Source organism: Apis laboriosa, unplaced genomic scaffold (genome assembly GCF_014066325.1).
Source record: "Apis laboriosa isolate Shangri-la unplaced genomic scaffold, ASM1406632v1 scaffold5_cov152, whole genome shotgun sequence".
In the NCBI taxonomy this organism is placed as follows: domain Eukaryota; kingdom Metazoa; phylum Arthropoda; class Insecta; order Hymenoptera; family Apidae; genus Apis; species Apis laboriosa.
Window position 1 is genome coordinate 255,438 of NW_025223857.1, and position 16,187 is coordinate 271,624.

At 29.9% G+C, this 16,187-nt stretch overlaps 3 protein-coding genes across 7 annotated transcripts; 2 read left to right on the top strand and 1 right to left on the bottom strand.

Annotated features, from left to right (window-relative positions):
- Window positions 1-281: 281 nt before the first annotated feature.
- On the top strand, window positions 282-5,381 carry LOC122717919 (cationic amino acid transporter 2-like). 3 transcript variants are annotated; one of them, XM_043942452.1, is made up of 13 exons: window positions 282-420; window positions 477-596; window positions 767-951; window positions 2,678-2,924; window positions 3,025-3,309; window positions 3,444-3,548; window positions 3,627-4,005; window positions 4,119-4,258; window positions 4,324-4,426; window positions 4,520-4,668; window positions 4,743-4,909; window positions 5,002-5,110; window positions 5,188-5,381. In XM_043942452.1, exons 1-13 carry the CDS (start codon window positions 366-368, stop codon window positions 5,316-5,318), a joined length of 2,175 nt encoding a protein of 724 aa, XP_043798387.1. In that variant the 5' UTR covers window positions 282-365; the 3' UTR covers window positions 5,319-5,381. The 3 variants fall into 3 exon arrangements, with proteins under 3 accessions (XP_043798387.1, XP_043798385.1, XP_043798386.1); XM_043942450.1 differs by lacking the exons at window positions 282-420; window positions 477-596; window positions 767-951 and adding an exon at window positions 1,461-1,852; XM_043942451.1 differs by lacking the exons at window positions 282-420; window positions 477-596; window positions 767-951 and adding an exon at window positions 2,401-2,529.
- A 79-nt stretch (window positions 5,382-5,460) lies between these two features.
- On the bottom strand, window positions 5,461-9,307 carry LOC122717918 (transcription termination factor 2). The gene is made up of 10 exons (XM_043942449.1): window positions 9,212-9,307; window positions 8,914-9,100; window positions 8,650-8,816; window positions 8,395-8,583; window positions 8,143-8,291; window positions 6,711-8,019; window positions 6,296-6,642; window positions 6,036-6,203; window positions 5,762-5,961; window positions 5,461-5,680 (listed from the first exon to the last, which is right to left on the bottom strand). Exons 2-10 carry the CDS (start codon window positions 9,090-9,092, stop codon window positions 5,533-5,535), a joined length of 2,856 nt encoding a protein of 951 aa, XP_043798384.1. The 5' UTR covers window positions 9,093-9,100; window positions 9,212-9,307; the 3' UTR covers window positions 5,461-5,532.
- Window positions 9,308-9,542: 235 nt separating this feature from the next.
- On the top strand, window positions 9,543-16,069 carry LOC122717891 (transcription elongation factor SPT6-like). 3 transcript variants are annotated; one of them, XM_043942382.1, is made up of 10 exons: window positions 9,543-9,681; window positions 9,791-9,875; window positions 10,014-10,210; window positions 10,293-10,409; window positions 10,530-10,547; window positions 10,651-14,102; window positions 14,188-14,704; window positions 14,781-15,021; window positions 15,127-15,571; window positions 15,635-16,069. In XM_043942382.1, the coding sequence occupies exons 1-10, from the start codon at window positions 9,643-9,645 to the stop codon at window positions 15,831-15,833; spliced, it is 5,310 nt and encodes a 1,769-aa protein (XP_043798317.1). In that variant the 5' UTR covers window positions 9,543-9,642; the 3' UTR covers window positions 15,834-16,069. The 3 variants fall into 3 exon arrangements, with proteins under 3 accessions (XP_043798317.1, XP_043798318.1, XP_043798319.1); XM_043942383.1 differs by lacking the exon at window positions 10,530-10,547; XM_043942384.1 differs by lacking the exons at window positions 15,127-15,571; window positions 15,635-16,069 and having other exon boundaries at window positions 14,188-14,708; window positions 14,781-15,000.
- The last annotated feature ends 118 nt before the right edge of the window (window positions 16,070-16,187 follow it).

Here is a 16,187-nt window from a genome sequence, read left to right on the forward strand (position 1 = left end):
TCCTTCTTTTCCTTGATTTAATTTTAACTTTAACGATTGACAAAAAAGATTGAAAAAAAAAAACTTTTAATTTTAATTTAAATAATATTCAAATGATATAAAAGAACTTTTAATCATTTGATTAATAATATTTTATTCTTATTTTAATACATAAATACATATTTTCTTTTAATTTATACCTTTTATAGGATCTTTTGAATTTCGTAGAGGGCGTTAATGTTGTCAGTCATACCAACCTTAACAATTTGATCTTTTCCTATGATCGATTTAATTAAACGTTCCAACGTTCCATTATTTAAAAGATTTTAAAGTGGTTTTTTTTCTTGTTTTTTTTTTTGTAATAAAATTTTGATTTGTGAATTATAATGAAATTATCAAAATTCTATTGGATGATGTTCATCACATGTTACTTGTCATTTAGTATGTTATATGAATAATGGTTTATCGAATGTTTGTTTATTTATAAATATTTTTAGGCCACGCCCTCGAATGCTATGTATGTACCGATCAAGAAGGTAATAGAGAAAAATGTTTAAAAAGTACAAAAACTTGCGAACAACATCAAGATACTTGTTTGACGGAAATTAAATGGGGAAGTAAGTAAAGGAACTAGTATAAAATTTTCATATGCCTTAATGATAGATTTTTGAGGTTATGTTTATAGTACGTAATGAACAATGATTTGTTAAAATAAATTATTCATATAAAAACGAAAAATCTGCATTCTTAGCATGATATTATTATTATAAATAAATAAATTTTATAGGTACACCATACTGGTCGCAAGGAGCAAAAAAACAATATTACGTTTCAAAAAGATGTGCCACAAAAAAAGAATGTGAACGAATAAAACGTGCTAATATGGATGATTGCACATATATTTGGTATCAAGATTGGAAATGTTCTGACTGCTGTCAAGGAGATAAGTGCAATTATTATGTGATTTCCATGGCGGAGAAATTACATGCTTATGGGTTGACCGTTATCGTTGCATTGATATTTTTGCATTTATGGCAAAGGTAATCGATCTATTTGCGATTCATTAGCCATTATTGGCTATTTCTACTCGCCTGTATTTTTCTCCATAATTATTTGATTCAATCATTTTATCATTATGAAGGCTTGAATTCATGAGTTACAGTCTGATTTTGGAAAATTATATTTAATCGAAAATGATAAATTGTAACTTGAAATGTAATAATTATTTCAAGTAATTTATATTTAAAAATAATTTACAATTTAGAAATAATTTACAATAATTTACACAAATTTTATTCAATTTTATTTTATAATATTATATATTTTATATATAATTATATATTTTAGTAATATTATTTTATATTATTCGAATAACAAATTTTAATTTAAAATATTCAATTTAAATATTTATAAATTAATTTAAAAGTATTTTCAAATAGGTATAAAAGATTAGTTTAATTATGCCTATTACATATATCCGTCCAATAAAATATCGTTTGAGCGTATTTTAGCGAAAAAAAAATATATTATTTGATATTTTATATTTGTGAATAAAATTGTTTGAAATATATGCAATACATTTTTTGTTAACATTTTTACTTCTTTATTATCCTTTTATTACTCTTTCTAATCCAGTGAATCGTCGCTTTGATAAACGTAACGTGAGAAATTAAATAATCATATCTTTTTGTAACGTATTATATATCACATTGTGTAGAGGATATCCGATACTTAGTATAGATAAGCAGACTGGAGAATAATTATTTACAATGAATCCATACTAATCAACACAGAATAAGTTTAAAGTGTTAAAACCAGTTATCATTTTCTGAACGATATCTTTGATAATTATTTTTTGACGTACGATATTTATGTAAGTACAATATATTTATTTTTTTTTAAAAATATGATAGACTCGAAATTATCAAAATATGTTAATTTCTAATAAAAATATATTCTTAAATTAGTATTCAGTATTGTTCATTGTTCATTTCATAGTATCGATTATAGTATCGATGTGGGATGTTAAAACTTTGCGGATAATTTTACTATTTATTTGTGTTACATGAATGTGAATAATTTTCATAAATGAGTATATAAAATGATATAATTAAAAATAACGATGAAATATGAAAAAAATAAAATCAAGACGGAAAAATATTTGATATATGAAACCAAAAAAAACACTTCTTTTTACACTATCTAAACTTATCAGTAAAATCAACAAAATAATAATAGAATGATCAGATTGTATCAGTTATAATGTTAAGATCAATATTATGAGCAGATGGCTGATATTGATGAGATTGAACAATTTTAATCTATTCAATTGCGGTGAAGCAATTCCGACCAATTGAATGATTCTGTTTTGCTCGCACCACGACCGATCTTTAAGCTCGATTTAAAAATATTTTAATTAACGCTTCTTTAGTCACAAATCGAATGTTCTCTATCGAGCCGGTAGTCCATCATTCATTGCAGTATAGTCTTTTATGATCTATAGACAAAAATTGATTTGATTGTATTTTAAATGATAAGAAAATTAAAAAGGTATAGAAACGATATCTTCGATTAAATAGTCCGTTCATATCATCGATTGGCAAAGTCTTTGAACAGTTTTCATTCTTCTCCTTCTTATACAAACTTACGTAAAAATTCTGACGTCTATCACTTGGATATTAACACTTGTTACTTTCAGTTGTATAAAATGAAGATCTGGAAATTAAAAACTTTGTACAAGATGTTTAGTCGGAAGAAAGAGGTGGATTATTCTCAGGATACAAGATTGGCAAGATGTCTGTCGACATTGGATCTCACGGCTCTCGGAATAGGTTCGACTCTTGGCGTGGGTGTGTACGTTCTCGCAGGCTCTGTTTCAAAAACAATCGCAGGCCCTGCCGTAATAGTTTCGTTTGCCATTGCCGCGATCGCATCCATGTTTGCAGGTATATAATTCAAATTTGACTCGTCGTTATTTCATCGATTTTATCTTTTTTGCTAGATCGATAAAGAAGAAAAATTAATTCGAATTTTTTTCCAACTTAGGTCTGTGTTATGCGGAATTCGGTGCAAGAGTACCACGTGCGGGATCAGCGTATATATACAGTTATGTAACAATGGGAGAATTTACAGCTTTTCTGATCGGTTGGACGTTAATTCTCGAATACGTAATTGGCTCGGCTAGCGTAGTGCGAGGACTGAGCACTTACGTAGACGCTTTGTTTAATAATACTATGAGAAACGCGTTCGAAACAGCGGCACATATCGACATCGATCACCTTTCTTCTTATCCGGATTTCTTTGCCTTTGGAGTAACCCTAATCTTTTCCGGTATGAAATTATCGAGCAAATTAATTATCGTACGTTAAAAACAGAGAGAAACTTTTAATACTATACACTTCGCTTTTAATTTTATTCAATTGTTAATTTTATTCACTAATTAAAATATCTATTGTCCCGGATAGCTGCGTTGGCGTTCGGTGCAAAGGAATCTTCGGTAGCGAATAATTTCTTTACGCTTACAAATCTTTCCGTAGTTCTATTCGTCATAATCGCTGGATCTCTTAAAGGTAATATTTCGCTTATAATTCATACCTGAAATAAAAAATATTTTTATATATATATATACATATATTTGGGATATGAAGCCAACATAAATAATTGGAAAACGAAGCCAACATGTACGGCAGAAAATTGCAAATATGGAAGTGGAGGATTCATGCCTTACGGTATAGCGGGTGTTATAAGCGGAGCGGCAACCTGCTTTTACGGATTCATCGGTTTTGATTGTGTCGCGACTACAGGGGAGGAGGCGAAAGATCCACAAAAATCGATTCCAATAGCAATCGTTGCATCATTGACTGTCGTCTTTCTTGCGTACTTCGGTGTATCCACAATATTGACTACTGTCCTTCCTTATTACGAGCAGAATGAGGATGCCCCGTTTCCGGAATTATTCGATCACATCGGTTGGAATTGGGCGAAATGGCTGGTAACGATAGGTGCCATTTGCGGTCTATGTTCAAGGTAAAATTCGATTATGCGTTTCTATATGTGCACACGTATATATATATGTGTGTGTAAGTATAGAAATATTCTCGATTAATTTTTTTTTTAATCTATGGAAATCGTTCGTACAGTTTATTAGGAGCGATGTTCCCATTACCACGAATTATTTATGCGATGGCATCCGACGGATTGATATTCGAATGGATGGGAAAGGTCAGTTCACGATTCCATACACCTTTGATGGGTACATTCTCGGCAGGAATTCTTACAGGTTCGTATTTTTTTTTTTTTTTTTTTTACTCGGATAATATTCACTGCTGTTTATTAAAATTTTAGGTTTATTGGCTGCCATTTTTGAATTGACTCAACTCGTAAATATGATGAGTATTGGAACACTACTCGCTTATTCGATCGTCGCAACGTGTGTACTGATACTTCGGTAAAAAAAAAAAAAAAAAAAAAGTATTCAATTCCTATAAAGTATGAAGATTTATTATTGATGACAGTTTAATTTAGTTTTGGATTGTTTCAGATACGAGGAAAGCGAAGCCTATCAAAAAAAGGAGGACCGTGATCCAAGAACCTTGAAATTCATTGCGAGACAGTTAATTAACGCTAATGGATTAAATCATTCTACGAAATTAACATCCCAAATCGTTACTTACCTTGTTGTGTGTTATGGTATATTTATCACTTTGATCGATTAATATAACTTTTTTAATGTTATATTTGCTATTAATTTGTATTCTTTATAGTTATCCTATGTATTTGCATCGGTATTATAATTTCAATTTTTACTGATGAAATAATGAATGGTAAAATTACACTTATCGTTCCATTAGCAATTCTGCTATTAGTTCTTATCGTTATTCTTATTTTTATTTATCTTCAACCGACTTCTGGAAAGAATCTTGCATTTTCGGTGTGTATTATTTTTTCATTATCGTTTACTTAATAAATAAGTAATATTAAATAAGTTAATATATAATAATAATTTTTGACATGTATTTTTAGGTTCCTTTGGTGCCATTTTTGCCTGCTTTCAGTATTATTATTAATATTTATCTTATGATGATGTTAGATAAAATGACATGGATGAGATTTTTAATATGGATGATAGTTGGTAAGTAAAGAATATCAATAAAAATAACGATTTTGAATTAATATAATTAAACAAAACGATTTTATTATTTCTTGTAGGTCTTGGAATATACTTTTTCTATGGTGTTTGGCATAGTAAAATGAGAAAAGATAAACATACAAAATTACCCGAAAATGGTTATACTAATGAAGACACATGGAAAACAAATGATTTCTCTACACATAAATGACACGATGTATTTCACTTTCATAATAAAAATTTTTGAATAAATCAGAGATACTTACCTTGTTAATTGAATTAACAAATGATTTAATATTATGATAATTTGAAGAATCTTTATCTTAAAGATAAAGAGATGATCGATCTGCATATTTAAAAGTAAATTTTCTATTTATATTTCAAAATTATTATAAAAATAAAAAATTTCTTTAAAAATTTAAACTTTAAAGAGCAAATAGTGATTTAAGATCATCAAGCGTGAGTTTCGAAACAGTGGAATTTTTATCGCCACTGAGAACATTTTGCGCTATTTCCATTTTCTTTTCTTGCAAATGTTTTATACGTTCTTCTATTGTGTCTTTGCAAATAAATCTAGAAAATAATAAATTAAATTAAATAAAATGATATGTTTTGCTGCGAATTTTAAAAAATTTTTTAATAATATTTTCTAACTTGTATATGAACACATTTTTTTTTTGTCCAAAACGATATATTCTATCTTGAGCTTGTACTTCTAATTGTGGATTCCAATGAATATCTATTAGCAATAAGTGATTTCCACCTACTAAATTTAATCCAACACCTCCTGCAGTAAGTGAGAGCAATAATATTTTTGGCTTATTGTTTGGAGTGTTGAACGAATCCATTATACCCTGTAAAAATATTTCATATATTTGAAATAATATCGCTCGATATGACTGAAAAATATTATTCATTTTAAAATTACCTGTCTTTCCTTAATAGGTACATTTCCCGTGAACATATCAAAACTGGCATCTTTTATCGAAGATAAACAAGATGCGATAATATTTAACGTACTTGTCCATTGAGAAACAATGATTAATTTATCATTTTTTTCTAAAATTTCCTTCACCGTTTCAAGGACCATCTTTATCTATATTCAAGATGTAAATACAAATAAATTAAATATGTTAACCAATATCGAATAATATCTTGTAAATGAAATCATATAAAAAAAAAATTCACCTTGGAACTTATACGGTCAGATTTAAATACAGGATTTTTAGATGTAAGTAAATTGGTAGCTACTCTGCGATCAACACCTATGTCTATTTTATTGTCCTCTTCTTCATTATTTTCCGAATCTTTTAATGTCATATTATTGATCTGTGATAATAAATTTGGATCTAAATTTTCTGTTTCTATCATTCCACTCTCTTTCATATCTTCTTGATCTAACATGGAATAAATAAGTGATGGATGAACACAAATTTGACGTAATCTTAGTAAAAGAACTAAAATTTCATGCGTTTTCACGTCCGCATGTAACGATAATAATTTATTCTGTGCCATCGTAAATTGAGTATTTTTGTCTGAAAAAAAAAACATAGTATGTTATTTTGATGTGTTATTAGCATATAATTTTAATATATATACTTACTTGGATTCGAAAGAAACGTTGGTTTATCATATTTTCCGACAGCTAAATCAACCATGTGATCTTTTTCAGCTCTTTGAGCCAAAAATTGAGCAAATAATGTACGAGAATAAATCAATACTTTTTCGTATACTAATTGTTCCTGCTGATCGAGTTTTATAAATACTTCTTCTACAAATTTTTCCGGGAGACTTTCTAACATGCCATTAACTTGAAGTTCTTGTTTTGTTCTACGTAACATTAATGTTTTCATTACAGTTATTAAACGTTGACGACCAGCAGCATTTTTATTATCTACCCAACGTTTCCATACTCGTAAATCATCAAAAGGAGAACATTTTAAAAATTTTAAAATAGAATATAAATCCATTTCCTTATTTTGAATAGGTGTTCCAGTAAGAGCCCATCGTTTACTTGCTAATAAACCACATACCGATTGAGAAGCTTGACTTTTATGATTTCGAATTATATGCGCTTCGTCAAGAATAATGCGATTCCAATGAATTTTATATACCGTGGAATTGGTCTTAAATTCACGGGTTAAAATGTTATACGTTGTAATAACTACATCGTTTTTTGCTAATCTTTTTGGTACATTTTCCCGATTTGTACCATGATAAACTTCAACAGAAAGCATACCACGTTTACATCTGTGGTTTATTTCATTTTCCCATTGTGATAATAAAGATGCTGGACAAACTACGAGTGTACCACCTTTATATTGCAATGGTGTGTTATTATCTATCCATTCCTCATTATTATATACTTCATCTTCTTTTGATTTTTCTTTTGCAATACTGGCTATAATTAAAGATATCATTGTTAAAGTTTTACCTAAACCCATATCATCAGCAAGAACTCCACCAGGAGGTCTTTGTTGTTCTCTCCACATTAACCATGCTAATGCGTGTTGTTGATGCGGCATTAATTTTACTTTTAAACCTTGAGGATCATTCGCTCTTTCTTCTTCCGTCGGTCTAGCTACAAGAGATCCATGCAAATCTTGCAATCTATCGACTGTTAAAGTTAATTCTCTGTCCAATGTTGCTTGAGCTTTTTTCCCAAGTTCTTTAACTTTTGGAGATGATTTCAATTTCATTGATATATAATCGGAATTATAAGAAGAATCGAATTTGTCAGGATATTCTTGTGTAATAAATTCTTCTTCAATAGATTTAGTAGTTTGTGTTAAAGGTGTATTTTCTAATTCAATTGCAATTTCTTCTATTTGTTTTTCTTGCATTGCAATACTTTCACGTAACTTTTCTCCATTATCTGGTAATAAACTAATATTACCAGTAGTAAGCAATAGCTAGAAATAACATATATATATATATATATATATATATATGTATATATATATGTATATATATATCATCTAAAATATACATATATTTCACTTTTTTACTTTATTGAAATGAAGAATTGGATTTACCTTTGTTTTGTTTAACTCTTTTTGTAATTGTTCCATTTTACAAACAAGAAGAGCTCTTTTTTGAGCAATTAATGGATCTATATTACCGACACCTATTTCTTGTTTTGCTAAAGAAATTGCAATATCAGATTGTGGAATATTTTCTTCATCTATATGAAAAAATTTAGAAATCAATTCAATAAATATATAATAAATTTATAATAATATAATAGTTTTAAAATAAGAGAAAAACTACTACAAAAATATTTATACCTGAATCAGTTAAAGAATATGATTTTTTATATTTTATTTTTTCTTTAGAAACATGTTTCATAGTCAAACTGTTATTGTTTGATATGTTTTTAGATATATTAAAAACATCTATATTCTCCTTATTCTCTAAAGCATCTTGTGATTTTTTATCATCCTTTATTTCAGCACTGATGTTTATCATTTGTTCATCTAATAAATAAATCAAATTAATAACATTAAACTCAAAATTATTCTGCTCTTAATAAAATTTGATACCATTTGACACATTATCATCAGTATTATCCTCTTCGGTATCACTGGTTGATAAAGAATCATTTTCATCATTATCATCTTTAGCATCTTCATTATCAGAGTAAAAAATATGCTTCCTAATTCTTTTCTTTATTGTTTTCTCTGTTAATGATAATTTTTCAGACGAAGATCTAAATTATAAAGAAAATCATAGTACAATAGAATATTATTAGTTCATTGAAACATTAAGTTAAATGACAATTAAAGTCTGTAAAAGATACTGCTTACTTTCTCGGCGTTAAATTTGAAGAAACATTTATGCTACTATCACTACTTTCAATCACAAAAATTTGTTCTTTTTCAATATTTTTATTTTCGTCTTCGTCACTGTCCGAAATAACAAAAGACTTTTCTTTCTCTTTAATAACACAAGGCGAATCGCGCCACTGACTGAAACTTTCCTCCATCCGAACTTCTGTGAATATTATTAATTCTCTTTAATTGTACAAATTTAAAAAATTTATATTAAATTATACATGTAAAAAGTTATATTAATTTAAAATGTAAATAAATATTTAACTCTTACCAAAATGAATCACTTGTTAAAAAAAATTTAACTGATACTTTTTTAAATTGACAAGTATGATGAGAACATGAACTATGCAATAATATAGTATGACATATTATACTGTTTTTTTAATAATATTAAATTAAAATTTCAAAATCTGATTAATATCAATTAAATAAACAAGAATAAATAGAAATATATTAAATAATTTATAAAACAAAAATCAACAAAAAAATGAAAATATTAATTAATTTATATAGATAACTCTGTTGTCTTTTACTAGGGTAACATATAGAGATATGAAGACTGATAATTTCCCTATTAACGACAGATTCCTAAACTAGTTGGATCCAAGTTAAGTTCTTACTCTCGTCTCATCTACAATCGTTTAAGTTGTTGCGAATTAGAGTGAATTCTGTCAATTCGAATCTAAACTTATTGTCAAAAAAATGGCTGATTTTTTAGATTCAGAAGCAGAAGAAAGCGAGGTATATGTAACATTAAATTTTAATATCATGATATATATATATATATATACAAATTTTTTAATCATATAAAAGTTATATCTCTGATCAATGCTTTACTATATTATTTTAGGAGGAAGAGGAATTAGACGATAATGAAAAGAAAAAATTGAAGAAAATAAAAGCTGTGGCAGAAAGTGATGAAGAAGAGGAGGAAGGTGAGGATAGAGTAATACATTCCAAGGTTGTATCATGATATTTCATAAACTTTATTTTATATTTAAATTTACAAATATATTATACATTTTATTTTATAATTAATAAATGTCAATGATATATCTATCAATTGCTTACAGATGATGAAGATCGATTACGTGAAGAACTTAAAGATCTCATTGATGATAATCCCATAGAAGAAAGTGAAGGAGAAGATAGTGATGCTTCTGGAGCATCCAAAAAACGTAAAAAGAGTGACGATGAAGATTTCGATGATCGTTTAGAAGATGAAGATTATGATTTGATAGAAGAAAATTTGGGAGTTAAAGTTGAAAGAGTATGTATAAATTAATTAAAAGTTATTTAATAAAATATTTAATAAAATTAAACAAATAAAGTGATATAATTTTTTACTTTAGAAACGTTTCAAACGCCTTCGTAGGATTCAAGATGAAGAATCAGAGGAAGAACAAGAAAAGGAAGTGGATGATGATAGAGATGCTATTGCAAATGAACTTTTTGAAGGCTCTGGTGATGTAAGTTACATTTATAATACAAATATTTTAAGCCAAAATTTAAGTTAAAAGTTTAAGTTTAAGTTTAAGTTTCTTTATTGTATTGTTTAATTTTTTAATTTATTTCTATACTTACATCAGGAAAGGGAGATTACTATGGTACGTGGAAATAAATATAACAATATCTTTAAAAAAATTATTTTTTTTTTATTTTTTATTACCTCTTTTTTCATTCTAGTTTTATATTTTCATTATGAATTAGGAAGATGAGAGGAGAAGTGAACGCAGTCACAGACCTGAAGTGGATACATTTGATGAAGAAGGAAGCGAAGGAGAATATACTGATGCGGATGATTTTATTGTTGACGACGACGGTAGGCCAATTGCAGAAAAACGAAAGAAGAAAAAACCAATATTTTCTGATGCAGCCTTGCAAGAAGCACAAGATATTTTTGGTGTTGATTTTGATTATGATGAATTTGGTAAATATGGTGAAGAAGACTATGAGGAAGATGAAGAAGAAGAAGAAGAAGAGGAAGATGAATATATGGATGATGAAGATACCGAAAGACCACGAAGACCGAAAAAACAACTGAAAAAGAAAACAACGAGAAAAAGTATATTTGAGATTTACGAACCAAGCGAACTTAAACGTGGTCATTTTACCGATATGGATAATGAAATACGAAATACAGATATACCGGAAAGAATGCAACTTCGTACTATTCCTGTTACTCCAGTTGCAGAAGGTTCTGATGAGTTAGATCTAGAGGCAGAATGGATTTATAAACAAGCTTTTTGTCGACCAACTATTTCAATTCAAGATGCACATTTAAATGCTGAAGCTAAAGAAAGAGCTCGAAAGGGGCCTCAAACGATCGGTAAAATTAAAAAAGCTTTGGATTTTATGCGAAATCAACAATTTGAGGTGCCTTTTATATCATTTTATAGAAAGGAATATGTTTTACCGGAATTAAACATTAACGATCTTTGGAAAGTATATAAGTTTGATGCGAAATGGTGTCAACTTCGTCAAAGAAAAGAAAACTTATTAAAATTATTCGATAAAATGAGAAATTATCAATTAGACGAAATTATGAAAAATCCTGATGCTCCTTTATCAGATAACATACGATTGATTAAAGATGATGATATAGAACGATTAAAAAACGTACAAACTAGCGAAGAATTAAACGATGTTTATTATCACTTCATGTTATATTATAGTCACGAAATTCCAACGATGCAAGAAACTGCCCGTCAGAAAGAAAAAAAAGCACGCAAGGAAGCTAAAATTCAAAAACGAAAACAGCAAATTGCTGGTGCCGAAGAAAATGGAGAAGATCCTCCAGAAGAAGAAGTAGATGTAGAAGAAGAAGAGGAAGCGGATGAAACATTGAAACAAGCTGTTCGAACAGGTCCGTATTCTATTTGTAGGCGAGCTGGCCTTGATAGTCTTGCAAAAAAATTTGGTCTTACTCCCGAACATTTTGCTGAAAATTTGCGAGATAATTATCAACGACATGAAGTGGATCAAGAACCAACTGAACCATTAATCATTGCTAATGAATACTGTAGTCAAATACTTAACAATCCAGAAGAAGTATTAAAAGCCGTACAATTAATGGTAGCTATTCAATTAGCGCGCGAACCTTTGGTAAAAAGATGCGTCCGAGAAATGTATATGGAAAGAGCAAAAATATCAGTAAAACCTACGAAAAAAGGAATTAAAGAGATAGATGAAAACCATCCAATTTACGGTATGAAATATTTGAAGAATAAACCGGTGCGAGATTTAATCGGAGATCAGTTTTTAAATTTAATCATAGCTGAAGAAGATAAATTAATCACGATAACTTTAAGCGATAGCATCGAAGGAAATACTAGTAACAATTACGTTGATGAAATGAAACAGCTTTATTATCGAGATGAATTCAGTAAAAATGTTCAAGATTGGAATGCATTGAGAATTGGAAGTGTTGAAATAGCACTTACACGTATAGTTCTACCGAGTTTGAAAAAAGAGTTAAGAGCAAATCTTATTGCGGAAGCTAAAGAATGCGTAATGAGAGCATGTTGTCGTAAAATGTACAATTGGATCAAAGTTGCGCCTTATATCTGTGAATTTCCAGAAGAAGAAGATGAGGAATGGGATACTACAAAAGGACTTCGAGTTATGGGTTTAGCTTATGTTCCAGATTATTCTCAAGCCGCGTTTGCTTGTTTAATTGCTCCTGATGGAGAATGCACAGATTATTTAAGATTACCACACTTGATGAAACGGAAGAATAGTTATCGAGAAGATGAAAAAACCATGAAGGAAGCTGACTTGTTAGCAATCAGAAATTTTATAGCGACAAAAAAACCGCATGTTGTAGTAATAGGCGGTGAATCGAGAGAAGCAATGATGATCGCTGCTGACATTAAGGAATGCATTGCAAATCTAGTAGAAGAAGAACAATTTCCAAATATTAAGATAGAAATTTGTGACAATGAATTAGCTAAAATCTACTCAAACAGTAATAAAGGTATATCCGAATTTCGGGATTACCCAGAATTATTGCGACAAGCTATTTCATTGGGTAGAAGAATGCAGGATCCTTTGGTAGAATTTTCTCAATTATGCACTGCTGATGAAGAAATTTTATGTTTAAAATATCACATTTTACAAGATCAATTACCAAAAGATGAACTTTTAGATAACTTATATTTAGAATTTGTGAATCGCGTAAACGAAGTCGGTGTTGATGTAAATAAGGCCGTACAACAAGCTTATTGCGGAAATTTAGTTCAATTCGTGTGCGGTTTGGGGCCAAGAAAAGGACAGGCATTGATCAAAATGTTAAAGCAAACCAATCAGAGATTAGAAAATAGAACGCAATTGGTAACTGCTTGTCACATGGGACCTAAAGTTTTTATTAATTGTGCGGGTTTTATTAAAATAGATACGAACAGTTTAGGAGACAGCACTGAAGCTTATGTAGAAGTTCTTGATGGATCTCGCGTACATCCCGAAACATATGAATGGGCAAGAAAAATGGCAGTCGATGCTTTGGAATACGATGACGAAGATGCTAATCCTGCTGGAGCACTCGAAGAAATTCTCGAATCTCCTGAGAGATTGAAAGATCTTGATCTGGATGCTTTTGCGGAAGAACTCGAGAGACAAGGTTTCGGCAATAAATGCGTTACACTATACGATATCAGAGCAGAATTAAATTGCAGATATAAAGATTTACGTGTACCATATCAATCGCCAAGCGCAGAACGATTATTTGATATTCTAACGAAAGAAACCCCAGAAACATTTTATGTAGGAAAATTAGTATTGGCTACGGTGATAGGAATAAGTCATAGAAAACCACAGGGTGATCAATTAGATCAAGCTAATCCTGTAAGAAATGATGAAACTGGATTATGGCAATGTCCATTTTGTTTGAAAAATGATTTTCCTGAACTATCTGAAGTATGGAATCATTTTGATGCCGGAGCTTGTCCTGGCAAAGCTACTGGAATTAGATTAAGATTAGATAATGGAATATCTGGTTATATTCATATAAAAAATTTATCTGACAGACATGTTGCGAATCCGGAAGAAAGAGTAAGCATAGGACAAATAATACATTGTCGAATAATAAAGATTGAAGTGGAGCGATTTAGCGTCGAATGTACGAGTAAAAGCAGTGATCTCGCGGATAAAAATCATGAATGGAGGTATAGAAATATGTATTTCAAAATTTTAGTATCTATAATATTTTAAGATTGAATATATTGATATCGAATATTTTTTTGTTTTCAGACCACAAAGAGATCCATTTTACGACACCGAAACAGAACAAAGAGATGCAAAAGTTGAAGAAGATGCAAAAAAAGCGAAGCAACGTCAGACATATGTAAAACGCGTAATCGTGCATCCTTCTTTTCATAATATTAGTTTTGCAGAAGCTGAAAAATTAATGCAAACAATGAAACAAGGAGAAGCTATAGTTAGACCAAGCAGCAAGGGTGCCGATCACTTAACAGTCACATGGAAAGTTACGGATGAAGTATATCAACATATTGATGTGAGAGAGGAAGGAAAAGAAAATGCCTTTTCTCTTGGTCAAAGTCTATGGATTGGAAATGAAGAATTCGAAGATTTAGATGAAATTATTGCAAGACATGTAAATCCTATGGCTGCATATGCTTCAGAATTATTGGATTTTAAATATTATAAAGCAACTGTAGAAGGTATTAAAGATAAAGCAGAAGATATACTAAAAGAACAGAAAAAAGAGAATCCTGGGGGAATTCCATACATAATATCTGCTGCAAAGGTTGGTAAGAATCGTTTTCAAATTAATTTAAATATATAATAGACTTAAATATGTTTACATTTTTTTATTGTTTTAGAATTATCCTGGAAAATTTTTATTATCTTACCTTCCACGAACTCGATGTCGTCACGAATATGTGACGGTATCACCAGAAGGATTTAGATTCAGAGGACAAATGTTTGGTAGAGTAAACGATTTGTTTCGATGGTTCAAGGAACATTTTCGAGATCCAGTACCTGGACAATCTACACCTAGTACTCCACGTGGTGCAATGACATCTAGAACACCTTATCATACAACACCAGGAACAGTGAGTGGTATGTATTCAATTTCAATTTTTATTAATTTGTTAACAAACATTTCTTTAAAAACATAAATATTTAAAACATTATAAATATCTGTACTTTACTATAATGTTACAGGAATGAATCAAGAAGCTATACAAAGAGTGGCTCAAAATCTTCCTCATCATATGTTACATTCTTTATCACAAGTTGCAAATCAAACTCCACATCATTATCCACCGCACACGCCAGGAACTACAAATGCCGCTGGTTATGCTGGAGTTCATACTTATCCTAATACACCATATACACCTTCTGGACAAACGCCTTTTATGACACCATATCAAACACCACATCATACTCCACATCATCACGGTCAACCAACTCCAAGATACGGACAACAAACACCCAATCATCAACAAGGTCCTTTTATTCATCCACCTCCACCTTCGGGGATAAGTGGACATCACAGATCAACCCCATCGCATAGACCTACGCCACCTATGTCAACACCTGGCGACCCTATGGACTGGAAAAAAGCAGCAGAAGCATGGGCACGATTAAAAAGCGGTCCACGTGTATCGTAAGTATTTCTTCTTTTTCTTTTATATTTGTTCTCTTCTATTTTTATTTTTTCCTTTTATAGTACTTCTACTCCAAGATACGAAGAATCTAGAAAAACTCCTAGAAATTATGAAGAGTCGGTTGGAAGAACAACTCCACGAAATAGAACTTCGAATCGGACACCTTCGTATAAATCTCCTCGAGGTACTCCTCATACCAATTCTAGTCCTCGAAGTATGTCTCTTAGCGGAGATGGTACTCCTTTATATGATGAAAGTTAACAAGTTCATTAGTATATTACAAATTGCTTTTCCATTATATCATATCATAAGACATAAAAAAAAAAAAGAATTAACAAAATTTGAAAAAAATCACAATTCATATTTCATTGAAAATGCTTTTTAGTTTTATAAGTGTCTTTGACACTGTATAAAGCATTTTACTATTCATCAACTCTAACATCTTCTTTTACGTTGATATATTTAATTGAAAAATAAAATAATACATTTCAAATATACATGTATATTTACTATCTCATATGTGTATGTATGTATGCATGCATGCATATATATAGCATACACATATTAACCTACTTGAATACTTGCCTTTAAAAATGACATATATATATAAATATT